Raw genomic sequence first — 17740 nt, 5'->3', positions numbered from 1 at the left:
GACACCGTGCATCATCCGGGGCCGTGGGCCCAGCCTCTGCCACCCCTTGGCTCACAACAGGTTGGGGTAGCAGCGCTGGGAAAGCAGCCTGGGTTGCATGGGTCGAGAGGCAGCGGCAAGCTGGGGAGCAGAGAGAGAGAGATGGTGTCAGGGAGGGTAGTACCCCAAAAATGTGGATCTGCTGTCCTCTGGATGCAGCCACAAATATCCCCCCTGCCCATAGCACATTGCAGGCAATCTGGCATCACCCCAAAAATCAGGAGCCACCCCTCCACACACACACACCCCAAAAAGCGAGGAGCAACACCCCAGGAGGTTACTCTCACCTGAGAGACCTGGACAGGGTTGAAGAGGGGGATTGTCCCCACCGGTGGGGGAGATTCGTGGGGGCTGGTCTGGAAGGGATGAAAAGAAACTTAATGGGCACCCTCCTCCCCAATTTCAGAGCCACCCCAAGCAGAGAGGTGTCCTGGACCCCTTCATCACCCACAAATACATCTCCCTCCTCTCCTCACCTGCTCTCCCGCTGACTCCCCGCCACCCACATCCCATGGGCCTTTCATCTCAATGGACACAGGAGTAACAGGAAAAGCGTCTTCACCTTGCATTCCTCCTGGGGCATGCAACAAAAACAAATTTAAAAAAAAATAAAATTAAGGAGCAGCATCCAAAAGACTGATACAGCAAGAGGGTCAAGGGGACACATGCTGCATTTACCAGGGTTTCTGGACAGAGGCTGAGCCAAAGGGCTTGTCCCAGGTGTGAGAGGAGACTCAGGTGGGGATGGCGACGTCCGTTCCTGAAACCACATCCACCCGCTTACAGCAGAAGCTCCTCATATGGTGAGGAGACCTCTGCACCAGGTACCACACCACGCCTTTGGGGTATCGCTCTGCACCCACCCTGCTGGAGAGGTACCCCAAGAGCTACAGGGTCAGGGCAACAAGCCCTGGCACAAAGCTAAAGCACCCGGAGAGTTCAAAGTTAGGAAGGAGGCTTGACACCAAGCCGAGTTACAGTGCCAAGAGCCACCAGCATCCACAGGTCCCCCTCCGTTCCTCATGTCCTGATAAGTTTTGGAAGAATATCCCCACATTCTCTGCTCCAGGACTGTAAGTCATTCTCAGTCAGGAGGGAACTTTCAGGGGAGGATCTCGCTCCAACATCTGCCTCCAAGCCCACCACCAGCCTGCACAGGGGGGTGTGACACCCCGAGGACTCAGCCAGGACGGGGCTAACCACGCGTGGCTGCTTCCCCCTCTCCACTGCCCTTCCGAATTAAAGAGGTTTTCCTTCCCTTCAGCTCCTAAAACCTGACCAAGCAGTGCCGCTCCTTTCCACTCCAGTGGAGGACAAGTGATCCCTGCAGAGTTTGTCAAGTCCTTGGAGGACCTCCCTGAACAAAGAGGCTTTATAAATTTACAATTATTATTAATCAAGGATTCACTTCCAGGCTAAAAGGGCTCCTGGTCCCACTCTGTCCCCACACAGAGCGGCTACGGCCACAGAGAGCTGTGTAATGGCACAGCCCAGCCACCTGCACGAGGATGGAGGGAGAAGGAGTGGGCAAAGGGGGAGATGTGTCACCTGTCCCCATGGCTGTAACCCTGGGTGTCACCCCAGGGACAGGACAGCCTTTTGTCCCCTACCTGTGGTCCCGACGTGGGGGAGTCCGGGGCCATCTCTGCTTTGGGAGATGTTTCCTTGGTGGGCTTCGACCGAAACCAGCCAAACCACCTGAACCCGGCGCTCTGCGAAATGGAGGTGTCACAGTCAATGGAAATGGGTGAGCAGGGGAGGATGTCACGGCCACCGAGATGCCCGCCATGCCAGCTGGGAGCAGACACCATTTTGCCCAGGTCAGGGCAGGCACGGTGGACACTGGGGATGGGCAAGCTCAAAGCACCAAGCTCCTCACCAGCTCTGGTACGCTCACCTTGTCCTCTGCTGGTGCTGGCTCTTCGGGGGTATCTTCGGCTGCGCTCTCCGAGGAATGCTGGCTGTCCTCTTCCAAGGAGAAGGTGGAGCTCTCCGAGATGTTCCGCGCTCTTGTCTGTAACTCCTTCTGGCATCAGAGATGGGAGCTGCTGCTTGGTCTTCCCAGAAGAGCCACCCCAAGCATAACCAGAGCGTCCCCACGACTCCTCCATGCCAGGCTGAATAGATAGTGTCCCCAGGGACCCCTATGTCCCTTACACGGGAGGGACAGCACCCACAGTGGGGGGCGGTGGGCAGCTCAGTGTCCTGGAGGCAGGAGGGGGCTACCCTGACCTGTCAGGTCACCAAGGAGATGGCTGGCACCATGATGGGGAGCTTCTGTGCCAGCTAAGTACATGGTTCCAAATTCCACCTGGGGTCCCAAATAGGACAGTGTCCCTGACCCCTCCAACTCACCTGTGCTACTGGGAAGAGTGGCTGCACCCCCCTGGGGGATAGCGGGGTGTCCTGGGGCTCCCCAACTTCTGCAGAAAAGAGGGAAGGACACAGTCATGGTTTGGCCTAAGGAGCTCCTGCCATCTCTAGCAGAGGTATTTTCAGTGCTTCTATCATCCCACCCCAGAGGAAGGCTGTATGGCCAAGATGCCCCCCCGGAGATGCAAAAGCCTATTCTGGACCCTGTCCCTGTCCACGGCAGCACCAGGGAGGGGGGAAGGCACAGGGCTGCACCAGTGCATCTCAAAAACCTGCACCATTGGACTTGCAACTGGTTTTCCCACCTGGCAGGGAAGCCACCAACCCATCATTGCCCTCTCTTCCTGCTTTGGGAAAGCTCTTCCACAAATGAAGACCCACCTGCCCAGGGCAGCCAGAGCGGGATGCCCCATCCCACTGCTGCTAACTGGGGACAGGCACTTTTCATAGAATCATAGAATCATTAAGGTTGGAAAAGACCTCAAGGCTCATCAAGTCCAACCATCAACCTGACACCACCTTGCAGAGAAGCAAGGCTGGAACACCAACCTGCGGGTGGCATCGCCTGCGGAGGGGGCTCAGGAAGAACCCTTCCTGGAGGGGTGGCCGTCCCCGGGCCGAGCACAGGGGGCTGCAGTTCTTGCCCAGCGCTGAGCAGTGGCGATGCTGCTGGGGGCTGCAGGGACATGTCCTCATGGGAGCTGGGTCCTTGGGGTGGCTTGGGCTGGTACCACTGGTCATACTGGTAGACCTCACTCTGGGGAAACTCGTGGTTGGGTTCTCCATCTGAAAAAAAAAAAAGAGGAGAAAAAAAAAAAAAAAAGAGAAAACCACCACCTCAGGAGTTTACTCTGGTGCTTACAATTTTTTGGGCTGTTGCACAGAATTCTCCCCTCTTCCATTTTACATCAGCTGGAGCCGGGGGGTGAGGAGGGACCCCAGGGACCAGGTGAGGGAGGAGGCAGGGCATGGCAGAGCAGCAGGGACATTTTGGAGGCTTCAAGGAAGGTGGGCTGGGAAAGATGGGGAAAAACCTGCTGGGAACATGCCCGAGGTTGCGAATGAACTCCGAAGGGGGATGCGATGGAAGCAAAGAGACCAAGCGTGAGCAGCACCTGCCTGGCAGTTCAAAGGAGCCCGGGGCCTCCAGCCTTTTATTCCACTCCTGCTGCACACCCCGAGCGCAGGAAAGAAAATTCACCGGGAAGCCACAGCCTTCACTCCAGCTCCACAGGAGCACCCACAGATGAGTTTCTTGCTTTAGGCAGATTTATTCAGGGTTGCTTTTTTTTTTTCTTTGAAAGGCAGGTTGAGCAAGCAGGGTTTGTTTTATTCAACACACACAGACGTTGCTCTGACTGATGTTAGACACGGCGCAGGCAGCACGCTGCCGTTCATCCCAGGTGCATGTCCCGCTTCTTCCAGCTCTGCAGCCTGCAGCCAGAAATGTGCTGGGCACTGGGAAGTTTCTCTCCCATCACCACGAGACATGGCCAGGCACCCCGTGGAGTCTGAGCCTGGGGACAGATTATGGCACCTCTTGGATGCAGTGCTGCAAAACCCTTTGCTTTGCCTGCTGGCATCCCCTCCAGCCTGCTCTGGGTCAGCTTCGCACCCTGGAGCTGCTCATGGCAGCCGGGAGATGATCCACAGGGAGGGAGATGGATGCTCAACTCCATGCTACCCAGCCAGGTCAGCTGGAGAATGTCAGGGAGGAGAGCCCAAGGCTGTAAGGATAGAGAGGGAGGCTGCTGTGACCCAGGTGGGTTCCAGCTTGGCAGCTTGATTCAGGCTTTGTCTTTCCAAGACTGGTGAAGTCAGCACCCAGCCAGCATCTCTGTCCCTGAGATGGTGGCTCTGGGTGCCCTTCTCAATGAACACAAGTGCCAAGCATCAGGGACACAAGCTGCAGAGACCACACAGAGGTTTCTCTCGCCGCTCAGAGAAACCATCCCATCATATCTGTGACTTTTTTCCAGGGCAGGATGATCATAGCTTCAGCCCTAATAGCAGCAGAAGGCAATCAGGATTCATGATCCTTTTTACTGCCTGGGAGAGCTCTTTGAAAAGGAATTTGGCAGCAGCAGAGAAAGCTGATAGGAAGAAAGGGCTTGGAGGAATTTGTCATGTTTTATCCTGTCTGCACCAGCCTTTATTCTCCACCCATCAGCGCTGATGTTCCCAGCAGAAAGCCAGATCTGAGCAGCGATGAGGAGCAGCGGGCAGTGCCGGGGCATCCTGCTGCTGAAGGAGGCTGTGCAGCAACACTGACAGGTCCCCAGCCCCTGCCTTCTCCTTGGTGGGACATCTCGATGGACACACTGCCCAGCCAAGAAGGGAAAGCTCTCCTGCCCTCCACAGCTGCCCAGCAGGAGCTCACGTCTCTCATCTTGATGTCTCTGACCCTTGGGGTGGACCAGCGTGGGAGGGGACTCTGGGGATCACCAAGAGGCAAAGCAAAAGGATGAAAGAAGCAGTGGGGAAGGGGGAACGCTGGGGCTTCACGAACAGGCACGCTGCAGCCCAGCACGCAGAGGGACAAGCCCCTACCCGAATCTTTTGAGAGGACTGCCTGGGAACCAGGCCGTCTCCCCCAGGGCTCAGCCAGGAGACATGTGCTTCATCCAGCCACCCATCACCGGCCCCCTTCTCCTCCCACACTGCCCACAGGGACTCCTGAAGCTGTGGTAATTAGCCCCAATTACTCAGACTTTGTATGGAGGGCACAAGCACCAACCCCTCCATTTGCAGCCCCATGTCAGAGGGATGCATCCAGGCAGGAGCCAAACTTTAAGCGTTGGGAGGAATGTAAGGGACAAGGGCAACTGATGAGAGATGCTCCAAGGAGTGGGGCACCAGGGACAGATGCTCCCAGCTCATGGCAGCACAGCTCCATGTCTGAGAAGCTTGCTGAAGCAATTGCAACCCGCTGCTTCCTTTTCTTTACCTGCTGCTTCCTTTTCTTTCCCTGCCGTTGATGCAGGGCTCCAGGAGAGCCCTGGCTGAGTGGGTTCCACCTCCGGAGGAAGGTCGTCTTCCACCTGCAAGGAGTCAGAGGGAAAACATGATAAAACAGATGGAAAATGGAGTGGCACTGGGCAAAGACTAAGGAAAGCACAACGCTGATGTAAAGAGAAGCGTGGTGCTGGTGGGGCTGGGGGGCTCACAACCCCCCCCCAGGCTATGGGAGCCCAGGTTATGGGTGAGACCCATACCAGCATGGTCACAGCTCTTTCCCAGCAAGGGAAGGCAGCTGCTGGTCCCGCAGCAGAGGCCAAATCTCAGAGCTCCCAAGCCAAGGGGAAAAGCCTCTGAGTAATAACAGCCTTTGAACCTCCCTACCTGTCCCCTTGGATTCCGGGCAGAGGAGGAAGATGCTTTCATGGACAAGTTACAATGCAAACCCGCTGCCCCCCAGCATCCCTGCTCCTCCTTACCTCCCACTCCTGGCAGCAGGCTCGGAGCTGCACCAGCCAGTCAGGCTCCAGCATCTGGTCCTGCTCTGGCATCTCCAGGAGCAGAGGGTCGGAGAGCTTCAGCCGCTCGGCTAGCTGCAGAGACAGGAGGGCAACGGGGCTCGTCACACATCTTGGGTCCGTGAGGAAGAGACCAGCCCTTGCAGAAATTGCACATGGCTGGACACACTGAGGAAAATAGCACCAGCACTGCACTTCATAACACGGGGGTAAAAGTAGCACCAGCCTCTTGTGCAGGATGTATTCCCTCTCCTGCATTGTTGCTGGCCCATCCCGTGCCCCGCAGAGCCTCCCAGCAGGGTGAGCTCAGCCACCTCCACAGCCATGTCAAAGTACCAATGTCAGAGATGTTCTTCACATCAGAGGCAGGTAACTATCACCATCCATTTCTCCTCTGAGGAAAATGAGCATCTTTAATCCCACTTAACAGCCAGCCTGGGTTTGCAGGACACCTCACCAGGAGCCCTGGGAAGAGCCCAGCTCCCAGGGCAGCACATCAACCCCTACCCACCCTACGAGGATGGATGGGAGCCAGAGGGTTTGAGCTAAGGGCTCACCTGGCCGTTTCCTCCCCTGGCTTTGCAATAAGCATTGTCATCGCTAATAACCACCCAGGAAACAACAGAAATGCAGGGCTGGGAGGGACCTTTCCGAGGTTACCTGATCCATCTGCCAACACTCCAGAAAATCCTGTGTGCCCACACCAGCCTGTGCCGCCCGTGTTTGTGTGGTTTGCACTTAACAAATCTCCAAGGAGAAGATTTCACCACCTCCCAGGCCTGTCCTGATGCTTAACATCCTTAGAGCTAAGGAGTTTTTTCTGAATATCTAAGTGAAATCTTCCCTGCCACACATTAAGCCTCTTTTTCCTGCTCCCGCAGAAGATGCAGGGACAGCCAGACACCACCCCCTGAGAAGCAGCCTCCTGTGTGCCAGGGGACCGTTATCACATCCCCCACACCCCTTCCTCCCCCAGCATATCTTGCCTGGAAAATAAAATGCCCCAAAAGCCTTCTTTGGTGGTCATTTTTTCCCCTCAATCTCTTATCACGCCTGCTCTTCTCTTCTGCGCTTGCTCCAGTTTGGCCCTGTCTCCGAGCGCAGCATCTCAAATGGGGCACACAGTGCCCCAGCCAAGACCCCTGAGACCCAAGCATGAGGGGATTATCACCTTCCTGTCTCACACATGCTGTTCTTGCTCTCACAGCCCAGAATCACATTATAACATTGCCTTTTTTTTTTTTTTTTTTTTTTTTACAACAGCATCCTGTTATGTTGCTGCTCGGTATTTTTTCCATGCTCCACTATCTCCCCCAGGTCCCTCTCTGCAGTATTGCTGCTGCGGGTTTAATTTCTCCTGCAGGAGAGGGGTACTGCCATCCCAATGACATGGGGCTCCAGCTAATGTCAACAGGGCAAGAGGCTCTTCTGGGACAAGCCATCCCACAGCCCCAGGGTGTGATGGAGGGTTCCCTGCAGAGCTGAATCCCAGGCTGGAGAAATTGCTTACACATGGGTCCAGTTTGAAGACAGCTGGATGAGGGGAGATGACAGCCACCCCAAGACCTCACTGAAGGCTTTACTGAATTTGCTCTTGCTGGTATCAACTCACTTCTTGGGGATTTATCAAGCTCCTTCCCAGCTCCTTTCATCCACCTTGTGCTCACTTATCTTCTCAGCTTTGCTACAAGGCTGTCACATCAAGGGCCACCAAAAGCCATCCAGAGGTGACTTTGCAGCCACCCTCCACAATCATGCAGGTCTCAGCTATCCCCCCCACACCAGTCCCAATCAGCCATTTCTTCCTATTCCCAAAGCTTTTAAAAACAAAGCCTAAACCAGCACAAACCACTTCCCACCTCCTTTACACAACCCAAGTGCCTGGAGCCCAGCACAGGACATGCGACAGCCACGAAGAGCAGAGTCACCCAGCACCCAGCCGGGAGCTTGCGCTACCTACAGACCCACTGTCCCCTCTCTTGGCAAACGTGTGTTCAGCCTAAATCAACTGCAGGAAAGAGGAAATTATAAGCATGATTACTCCTAAACAAGGGAGAATGCTTAATCCAAAAGCTAATGTGCACTTTGATCCAACATTAATGAACCAGCACCTGGTTGTATATCGTCCCCAGCTTCAAAAGAGGGGAAGTCTTAATCAAACACTAATGTGTATCATAATTTGTTACCCAGTCTAAAACATCAAAGGCAAGAGTGTCTACGAATGCGCTCGTTTTTCAGATGAAAGTGTTTTCTCCCAGGAGAAGCATTATCCCCAGCAGAACAGCAGATCTGAGAGGCTGTTACAGAGTAAATAGGTTTCAACGATGGGGTGGGGGGGCTGCGCCAGCCAAGGTTTGGGTAATTTCTGCAGCACCTGCTTCAGACACACATCCTTGCTGCCCTTCCTCTCACAGCACCGTGGCTTTTTCTCCATTCCCAGCAGAGAAATGCTATGAGCAGCCTTGGCACTGCCCTGGTGATGTGCATAGAGGGGGCAGACCCACTGTCCTGGGAGCCCAGCCTGCCTGGAGGGGACCTGGGACACTTTGCTTCTCCCCTCCCTGCCCCAGTGCCCCACTCATGTGGCAGAAGAGCTGGGCTTGGGGCTGCAAGCTGGGACATGCTCCTATTCACTGTCACCCCAAAAGAGCGCCTGGCAGGTAAATGCAATTGTGAGATGATGTGCTGGAGGGGAAATGTCACACAGTCACACTTCAGTTGCTTAAGTCTGTGCCATTTAGAAGTTCAAAAAGCCCCTCCAGAATAGAAAACATTCTTTGCTTCCAAATAACTCTGCTCCTACTTGGCAGCCAACACAATTCCTTTGTTTTCTACCCTAAATCCGTGGGTATTAGAGACTCCACGGAGGTGTTGGCTTTGCTGTGCTCAGCCCACGCCAGGCAGCAAACCCTGGGGGGGGTGCTGCTCAGAGCTGCCAAGCACCCCTGGCCATGGGAAAACACCGAGGATGCTTCCCACCGCACCGCATCCTGAATGGGTACCACCCTGCCAAGGATGCAGGGGGGCACAGGACTCACCTGTATCACTTGCTGGGTCAGGATGGGGTGGTTGGCTGGATCCTGGGCCAGCAGCACGGTGGCAATCTGCTCGCAGTATTGCAGAGCCTGAGCTGGGAGCCCGTGGTCAGCCAGGCGAGAGGCGTAGAGGAGCTTGTACGCCTCGGGAGAGGGATGCAGAGTGCAGGTAAGCAAGAGAGGGGATGCTTATGCCCACAGGTCCCTGGCACATCATCCCAGCATGACTCAGAGCACCTTGGGCCATGGGTCTCACCACCCAGAGGTCACCCACAACTTAGGGGCACCTCACCCCTTCCCAGCCCAGCCGTGCTCCCCAAACCATGATGCTGTTGTGAGGCCAGACCAGCACGGAGCCAGCAGCCAGGCAGGGAGCACACCATCTTCATTCATCCACCCAATTTGTGCTGAGGCACTCCCTAAGCCCGGCAAGGGAACAAGCCTTGTAGCACAGCCTGAATCCCCAGCTTCAGGGGGATGGATGCATGTTTTGGAACAGGTCTGAGCTGCTGCACTGGATTTGCTTGTGCATCTACCTGGAAGGGGAGCAGGAAGGATTTGGGTTGTCGTAGCTGCTGGCAGTACTCGAAGATTTCCATCCGCTGGATGACCTCTGTCCTGGCAAACTGGGTGAAGGCCTGGCTGCAGAGGAGAGGGGCAGGTTCAGCAAGCGAAAGCAGAACTTGCCCCCCAGGCAACCCCACACATGGATTCACAACTCCACCACTGTGCCCAGAGAGGCCCAGAGCAAAGCTCACATGAAGAGCAGGAAAAGGCCACAAACAGAGATTGCTTTTGCATAAAAGTGAGATCCTGGGGATGGGGAGAAGGTGGGACACATCGCTTTGGCAAAAGTGCTGCCTCCTGGGTTCACTCACCGGTGGCTGCTGCCCAGCAGAGACATGCGCTCTGCCTTGGCCCCAAAGTAACCAAAAGGGATATCTGCCATCAGGTAGCAGAAATGAGCTGCTTCAACTGCTCCCTTCCCAGCTAGATGGGAGGAAAAAAAGACAAACACTTAGTCCTGAGAGTTCATCATGTGGTCAGCATTGCTTTGGAGGCTCCCAAGCTCACATGGAAACCCAAACCCAACTGCCCCACTTTTCTTCCCTTTCCATGCAGACCCTGATCCCTCCCTTCTCCCTGTTTTTTGGGGGGTTTTTGTCTGTCTTCCCCAATTGCAGCTTTCTGTACCTAGGAGGGGGTTTCACCCCTGCCACCGCACGGGCACAGGCATGCACACCCCATCTCAGCACCAGCCAGAGTGGGGACACGTGGTGACATTGCAGAGGTCCACCCACCGTTACAAGACACCGGGAACATAACTGCTTACAATGGCCTGGGCTCACCCAAAGTGTCTCCCATGATGACGATGGCTCGGTGGTTCAGCTCCGTGTCTCCAACCTTGTTGGACAACATCACGGCCAGGTGGGGCCTCCAGTCTCCCCATGTGGCATCTCCACAGCACTGGAGGGAGACAGCAGGAGAGTGAAAGTGAGCAGAGATGGTCACCAGAAGGTGGGTGTCACAGGCAGGTGACAGCACAGGGGCACATGCGCCGGGGCCAGCCTCTTGCTCACGGACCAGTGCTGCCTGAGGTATCCTTCCTGACATGAGCTGGAAGAGGGTCTGCAGGGGGTCATTGGTGGCCAGTGTGCTGGTGAACCTGTGAGGAGACAGATAGGGCTGTCATGTCAGGACCCCAGACCCTCTTTCACCTCCAAGGGCTTGTCCCAAACACCCCAGAACAGCAGCGTCCTGAGGGGCTTCCCAGAGAAGGCAGAAAGCATCACCAGCCCACCAGGCTGACGATCTGCATTACCTCCAGAGCAGGCAAGTCTCCACGACAATGCTGGATAAAACCTCCTTAAAAGGATTCAAGTTGCACAAGACCAAATTTCTGCTTAACTCTCCCTAAAGGGATCTAACCAATCCAGACTAAGTACGTTAATTCCATCAGAAAGTGTTCATACAAGTTCATCCAGACCAGGCTGGATCATGGTGAAGATGGCCCAGCTCCCCCCATCCCAATGGCCACCTTTGCTGGGGCATCCAGGGCAAAGCCAAAGAATCAGAATAAATCCACCCCACAGCTCCATGGGACAGCTTTCCTTCTGCTTTCCAGCCCCTACTTAGTTTCTCCTGTCCCACAGGAAGCCCAAAGGACTCAGGACCATCCAGATAGATGCCCCTCTCCCCTTTGGCCCCTCTAAAAGAGTCCATCTGAAGTTAAGGCTGAGGGCACCCAAAAGGACAACGAGCTTGGCAAGGCCAGTCACAGAGCATCATACCTTGCTTTAGCTCCTCCAACTTACCCGGCGAGCACCCAGCTGTAGGTCCGAGGGTCCATCTTGCTGGAGAGGAAGAGGGCATGACCCCACAGCTGGTTTCTCATGGCCCACACCAGAGCGTCCTGCGGCCAAAATGGAGAAGAGAAAGGGTGTGCACTAACCCCACTGCCCTACCATCCTCTTCTGCCAGGAGAACCCGTGCTCACCCAGCTCAGAGAAGAGCTCTGATGACTGCTCTCGCTTTATTACCCTCCAAAAAAGTATTCCACATTCACAAAGGCCCCTTTGTCTTTCTACCTTGCACAATAACGAGAACTGGGACCTTCATAGCAATAGTGTCATCCCTGGATTTCCAGGTCTGGGCTGCCTGTTAGCTCTTGATCCCACCACCATGGGATCCCAGACTGGGCACCCACGCTTCTCTGCATCCCACCCTCAGTCTCCCTGTGCCTTTGGTATCCCTTGAGATCACAGCCCCATCCCAAAGGTGGAAAATCACTGCCATAAGCCCTGTTGACCACTCTTCCTTTAAAATCTGCCTGAAGAGGCCAAAGGGGCCAATAAAATAAGTCAGCCCTGTGTCCTGGATCCCACTCACCACTTACTTTCTTCCTGCCATAGTAGAGGAGCTTGGTGAACTTCTCCACTATCTGTGCCTGTGTCTCCACAACAGGAGGTACCTCACCCGTGATGAGGTCCAGTGTCCCTGGCTGACGTGACATCCGATCATCGTCTGTCACACCGATCAGGTTTGCTGCAGGGTTTTGCCTCTTGTACTTCTCCCGACGCCTGCAGTCTTGCATCAGCAGCTCAGCTGTGTCTGAGCCCACCATGGACTGAAAAAGGGAAGGGGAGGACCAAGGCCCATGAGCAAAGGCTGATGGCACAACTGGATCAAGAGGCACCTGAAGGGCACATAACTTATCTCACTTCTAAGACAAAAAGGGTCCTCCCCTTCCATGGGACACCTACCCCATTCTGCCGGCAGAGGAGGACCAGGAGTTTCCAGAGAAGAGCTGAATCTCTGCCGCTCTGTGTTGAGAGATCACAGCTCGTGGCTATCTTCTGCTGACAAAATGTCATCACATCCACCTTGTGCAGATCCTCCCTGCAGCAAAAAAGGCATCAAAAGAAAACCAAGGCAAAACAATCTACAACATAATTCAGAGTCAAAGCATCCCCAGGTTCATTGATGGAGATACCAACAATTCAAAGTGAGAGACAGAAAAGAGAAGACCCCCAGTGCCAACAACCACATACCACATTGGCCACATCAAGCTCAAAAATGCTTTAACTTTATCATTATTATGACTCTTTGCAGATTTCTTTGTTTCAGGGATGCAGAGTACATCTCAAACCCTCTTTCTGCCCTCCTGATATTTTCATCCTCACGTCTGCCTGCAGGAGCAGGCACACATACAGGCAGCATCTTTTATTTAACTGGCATAGCACAAGGAGAAAGACACGCCTGTGATCACAAAAACCCTTTGGGTCTGAAACAAGCAGAAACCTTCAAACTATGTGCAAGCCAGGCAGAACTGCTGTCTTACAATAAAATAATCAGAGAGTTGGAAAGAAAGAGTGGTTGAGACACAAGATCAGCTGGGGAGAGGGGCTGGGGATGGAGATGCTGATCCTGACTCAATCACACCAATGTGGGAGATTCCCAACATCCCCTTTGGCACCAGGGGCAACCTCCAGGTCTTCTACCCAGCTCCTGGGCATACACAGCTCTCTGGATGAGTAAATGGTTTTCCTCCTTCTGCACACTCCTTTTCTCTCCCCACTTTGGTTATGAGTGACCAGAAGACACGCCGGTGTAACCAGTATGATAAAGAGACAACCCGATGCGGTACACCATGACTCATCCCCAGGCTCACACTGGATGAAGGTGCATGCTGGGTCTGACCCTGCCTTGCTCAACAGTCTCAGGGGACAAAAGCCTTAGGAAAAGCTAAACTGTAGGTTGGCCTAGGGATTCAGACATACAAAGAGATCTCCCAAAAATTGTTTTTCTGGGACATGGGTACAAAATAAGGTCAAGCATACAAACCACACTAAACCCACACCCTATGCCTATTAAAAAAAAACTCTCCCACAATCCAAACCAACCTACACCATCTAAACCAACCTACACCATCCAAACCAACTCACACTGCAGCAAAGGGTCTGGGCTCCCAATCTGAACCTAGATGTGGCCTTCACAGATATTTCAAAACCGTGGGGACCCTAAAGTCTGCCTTGAGCTCATGTCCCCTCCCAAAGGAGAGGTGGTCCCAGGCCAGCCATGCCAGCACAGCCAGGAGGACACCACTCCTGGAGGACCTGCCAGTACGGCATACCTGGCCAGGGGCCCCGGGAAGGCCTGTAGCTCCTCCAGCTCTTTTGTGTCATGAAGGAGTACCTAAAAAAACAAGAGCAAATTCAGCAGCTAGACTCGAGCAATCAGACCAGCCACAGCTGGGCTAATCAGTGCCTTGGACAAGAGTTCAGTGCTGGTGAACCCATTCTCTGTGCTGTCTTAAAGTAACCCCAGAGCATAGACCCTTAAACATCACATGGTCTTCAATTCTAAGGTCCAGGAAAGAAATGTCTTGAGATATCAAGACATTTTTGGGAGGCAAAATAGGAGACGGAAATGCTGGAGGAGACTCTGGGGGTGGGTATGACCTCTGTATTGGAGCACCTCAGAAAGATGAGCAGGATTATTCTTCAGAGAGGCATGAACCACCTCTATCTGTTTCCAAAGAGATCACTGTGAACAGGTCACAGATGATAAGGGTCATGAAGCTGAAGGAGCAGGATTTGGGGCCCAAAGGCTGAAAGCAATGCCCAGGCACAGGCTGGCACAACGCAGACTCAAGAGTCCACGTGGGCTGGCGATAAGATGGCAGCAGGGGACAGGAAGGATGCCAAGGAGGCTGTTTGGGTGACAAATGGCATTTGCATCCCTCAGGACAAAAGCAGCCACTCCAGCAAGGGGACCGAGAGCCATCTGGGGTGCCGGCTGTGGTGTACCTCCAGGCTGTGTATCTCGACATGGGCGAGCTGCCCCGCGGCAGGGCGGTGAGGACACACCAGCACCAGCTGGCCACTGGCTCCGAAGCACACCACCACGTGTGGCACTGAGAACTTGAGGGGTACCACCGGGGATGGAGTGGGCACCCAGGGTCTCCCTGCAACAACACACAGGCCACCGTGAGTCCCTTCACCCCCACTACACACCACCTCCACCGTGAAGGAGGTGACCAGGTCCCAACCTGGGCCCCAAACTTCAGTAACCCTCCACTGTCCCCCCTGAGCAAGAACGGTCCCCTGAAGCTGAACGCATGCGTGGCAGCTCCTGCACCCACCCCACAGCCCCCTGCTCACCCCCGGCACCACCTCCTCCAGGAAAGGACCATGCTGTGAGACAGCACACCTCCTAGTTCCAGCCATTTATTTCCTTGCTCTCCCCTTGTCAGAGCTTCACCAAGGGCTCCATCCCACCTCACCTGCTTGTGCCGGGCTCCAGGTCCCCGAAAGCCTGGGGTCATAGTGGTCGGCACCATCGTGGATGTACTGGCTGAGCTCACAGCTGCTGGAGCTGAGCCCCGACTCGCGGTACTGCAGGAGCAGGCTGGGCTGGCCCCAGGGCTTCGAGGAAGGGAGAAAACACAAATCTGGCTGAGAAACTAGGGACATGGCCACTTTTCTGCTCCCAGGGCGGTGGGACAGGCTCTGCTGCTCTGTGGAAGTGCCCAGCACAGACCTGAGCAGCTCACACCCCTCAGCATCTTCAGTTCATCATGGCACATACCCTGGTCATGCCCAACAGCTTTTAAAATAATTTACATCAGCCACAACAGCTTTCCTAGCCCTAACACAGACTCCTCAACAGCCAACAGATGGGGCTTGGGAAATCAAAGCAGCATTGACCAGGAGCAAAACCACCACAGCAGCTCTGATTCAATCTTTTAATTTGCTCTTGGCAAAAAAACACAGTGATCAGGACATGAGTGTGATGGAGCAGGACTTGGTGAACAGAGCTGACAACGACACACAGCTTTTAACTACCTCGGGAGGATGCAGAAGAGCATCCCACCGAGCCTGGATTTCTGTCCTGCTCTTGGCCCTGTGTGGAAGCGGTGCACAGCCCCATGCCTGGGGCAACAGCAGCCTAGCAGACAGAGAGTTCATAAATACCAATAACCCACTGTAATAATCCCCAGAGACTCTTAATCACTGAGTGCAACACAGCAAAGCAGCCTTTGTCACCTCAGCCTCCTTCTCAGCTGGAGGAGGGACACATGCATTGCACCAAGATCTCCAGGAGATGCCCAAGCCTTTTGTCCCCCACCCCTGCCCATCGTGAGGTTACCTCTTGGGGCTGGCCACCAGCCTCTCCCGAATCGCTGTTGAGGGTTTCTCCCCCTGCCCTCTCCCTCCTGGCAGCCGAGATGTAGCTCCTCTCGTAGGAATCGTAGGTCTGCGTCCTGCAGGCAGGAGCAAAAGGAGACACCCTGACGGTCAGAGATGTTGGGACCAGGCACAAACACGCTAATTTTGCAGCAGATGGTTGCACCAGGTGATGCCCAGTCTCCACACCCTTACCTGTCCTGCCCTGGGGGGCCCGTGGCCAGGTTGGGGTGGTAACCCCTGTAGTAGTGCTGCTCCCGGTAATTGGTACTCTTGCCGTAAAGCTCTCCCTGTCTCAGGTCTAGAGGGAGAATCAAGATTTAGTGCTGCCCCTCCAGAACAACAAGCCATAATGAACTTGCAAAAGAAAAGCAATGAGTCAGGCAATTTGCCATGCACAGCCCATTTGCTTCCAAATTAGCCCAACACACTGGAGGTATGATAAAGCCCTGTACACATTTGCCAACACAGCACTGATGTCCTTTCCTCCCCTTTTCTTCAGCCCAGGAACTCCAAAAACAGCAAAAACTAGGCTCCGGCCACCCTGACCACACACCACCAGCACTGACTTCAGCCTGGAACCAGGAATGACGCAGGTTTTTATCCAGAGCTCAAGATCAAACATTCCCTTGGGTGCACCTAGTTCCTGCTCACGTTTCCCAAATGCAAACCGAGGACAGTGCTGCACGAGGAGAACAGCACTGACAGCCCAGGAGCACAGGCAGGGAGATGTGCAAGCCCTGGGAGAAGAGCCCATCTGGAGAAAGCGTCGCCGCTTCTCCAGCAATTTGCCACCATCCCCAGACCCAAAGGATAAACCCATACCTCTGTCACCCTTCCAGGCCACCGGCTGCCGCTGGTGGCTTTGGTAGGTGTAGTCATCCCTGTAGCCAGCTGCTGGATACTGCCAGTGGGGGTCTTCATAGCCTTGCCTGAAACACAACACAACAGACAATCTGAGAAAGAAAGGGCACTGCTGTAGGTACTGGACCACATCTAGGGTTAGACTCATGCCTCGGAGGCAGAAAGGGTGATGGAAATAAAGCCAGGTCCCCTGCCCAGGTTCTCCTGGACCAGAAATGGGTCCAGCATCACTGCTGGAAGGAGCAGCAGGAAGTTTGGATGTTTTCCCATCCTTGTTTATGAAAAAAGCTGTGGATTGCAGTTTCAGGAGATGCCCAATTTCAGCTCAATGGTGTGGACTTGTCATGGGGATCAACTTTCCCTCACATTTTAGGTAAGGTGAAGGTGCCCAAAACACCTGCTCTGGAGCTGCTGTGTCCACCACTCCGTGGGTCTCCTCCTGCGCCAGAGCCCAGCCCCAGCCTAAGCACTCACATCCCTTAACCCTTCACAATTTACACAGCGATTTGGGCAGCCCCATGCAACACCCCTATCTCGGTGCGAGCATCACACAACCTCAGCACAAAACCCCGCGTACCCACACCATAATTCACAGAGGGCAATAACTCCAGCAAATCAACCCAAATTTGCTGGAGCGCTCCAAGCTCTTTCTCAGCACCGAGATCATCCTTTAGCCCACATTTTATCCTTCCACCATCCGTTATTTCAGCAGCTGAGCTAGCAGGATCCCTTTTGCTCCTATATTACCGTCTGTATTTTTATTGTTCACCTTGCACTTACTAAGAGAGAACTGCATTTAATCAAACCTTCAAGAAAAAATGCACCTTGGGACTGAGACAAAACCTGTAAAATGGCAAGCAAAGGAGTCACAGATGCAAGAAAAAAATCAGACCTGCAACTGCCATGCAGCCTTAAATATAGAAGAATAGCTGGACATCACCTAACCATGGTCGGTGGCTGCTCACATTTTGCCCATGCCATGACGAGGGCAGCACCCGCATTGCAAGCCCACAAGAGCAGTGAAGTGGGCTTATTTTAATAATTTTATTTTAAAAGGGGTTTACAATGAGGAGGCTGGGTCCAAGCACCACAGTGTGAAGCAGCTCTCACCTGGAGTATGGCCGAGCAGGGCGGCTGCTCTCATGGGTCCCAGCCCGGGAGGCTGGTCTGCGGGCATCCCTCCGGGAGGGGTGGCCCTCAACCCCGGGACGGCCGGGGAGGGGGACCCCATTCCAGGAGCCAGGTCTGGGCGGGGGGCCTGGAC

General features: G+C 54.4%; 1 protein-coding gene across 1 annotated transcript; it reads right to left on the bottom strand.

Moving 5' to 3' along the window:
- Positions 1-55: 55 nt before the first annotated feature.
- Positions 56-17643, bottom strand: SEC16B (SEC16 homolog B (S. cerevisiae); the record flags this gene model as incomplete). The annotated part of the gene is made up of 23 exons (XM_010079161.1): positions 56-120; positions 327-395; positions 1650-1751; positions 1937-2065; positions 2395-2462; positions 2962-3198; positions 5360-5453; positions 5850-5963; positions 8927-9067; positions 9460-9565; positions 9802-9913; positions 10273-10390; positions 10508-10589; positions 11239-11336; positions 11820-12050; positions 12187-12322; positions 13557-13618; positions 14233-14390; positions 14709-14838; positions 15575-15689; positions 15808-15913; positions 16438-16544; positions 17587-17643. Coding segments are annotated over 23 exons (2637 nt in total), but the record flags the coding sequence as incomplete, so codon positions are not given.
- Between the last annotated feature and the right edge of the window lie 97 nt (positions 17644-17740).

Source organism: Pterocles gutturalis, unplaced genomic scaffold (genome assembly GCF_000699245.1).
Source record: "Pterocles gutturalis isolate BGI_N339 unplaced genomic scaffold, ASM69924v1 scaffold8511, whole genome shotgun sequence".
In the NCBI taxonomy this organism is placed as follows: domain Eukaryota; kingdom Metazoa; phylum Chordata; class Aves; order Pterocliformes; family Pteroclidae; genus Pterocles; species Pterocles gutturalis.
The sequence above is the reverse complement of the archived record's forward strand: the minus strand, read 5'-3'. Positions and strand labels throughout refer to the sequence as shown.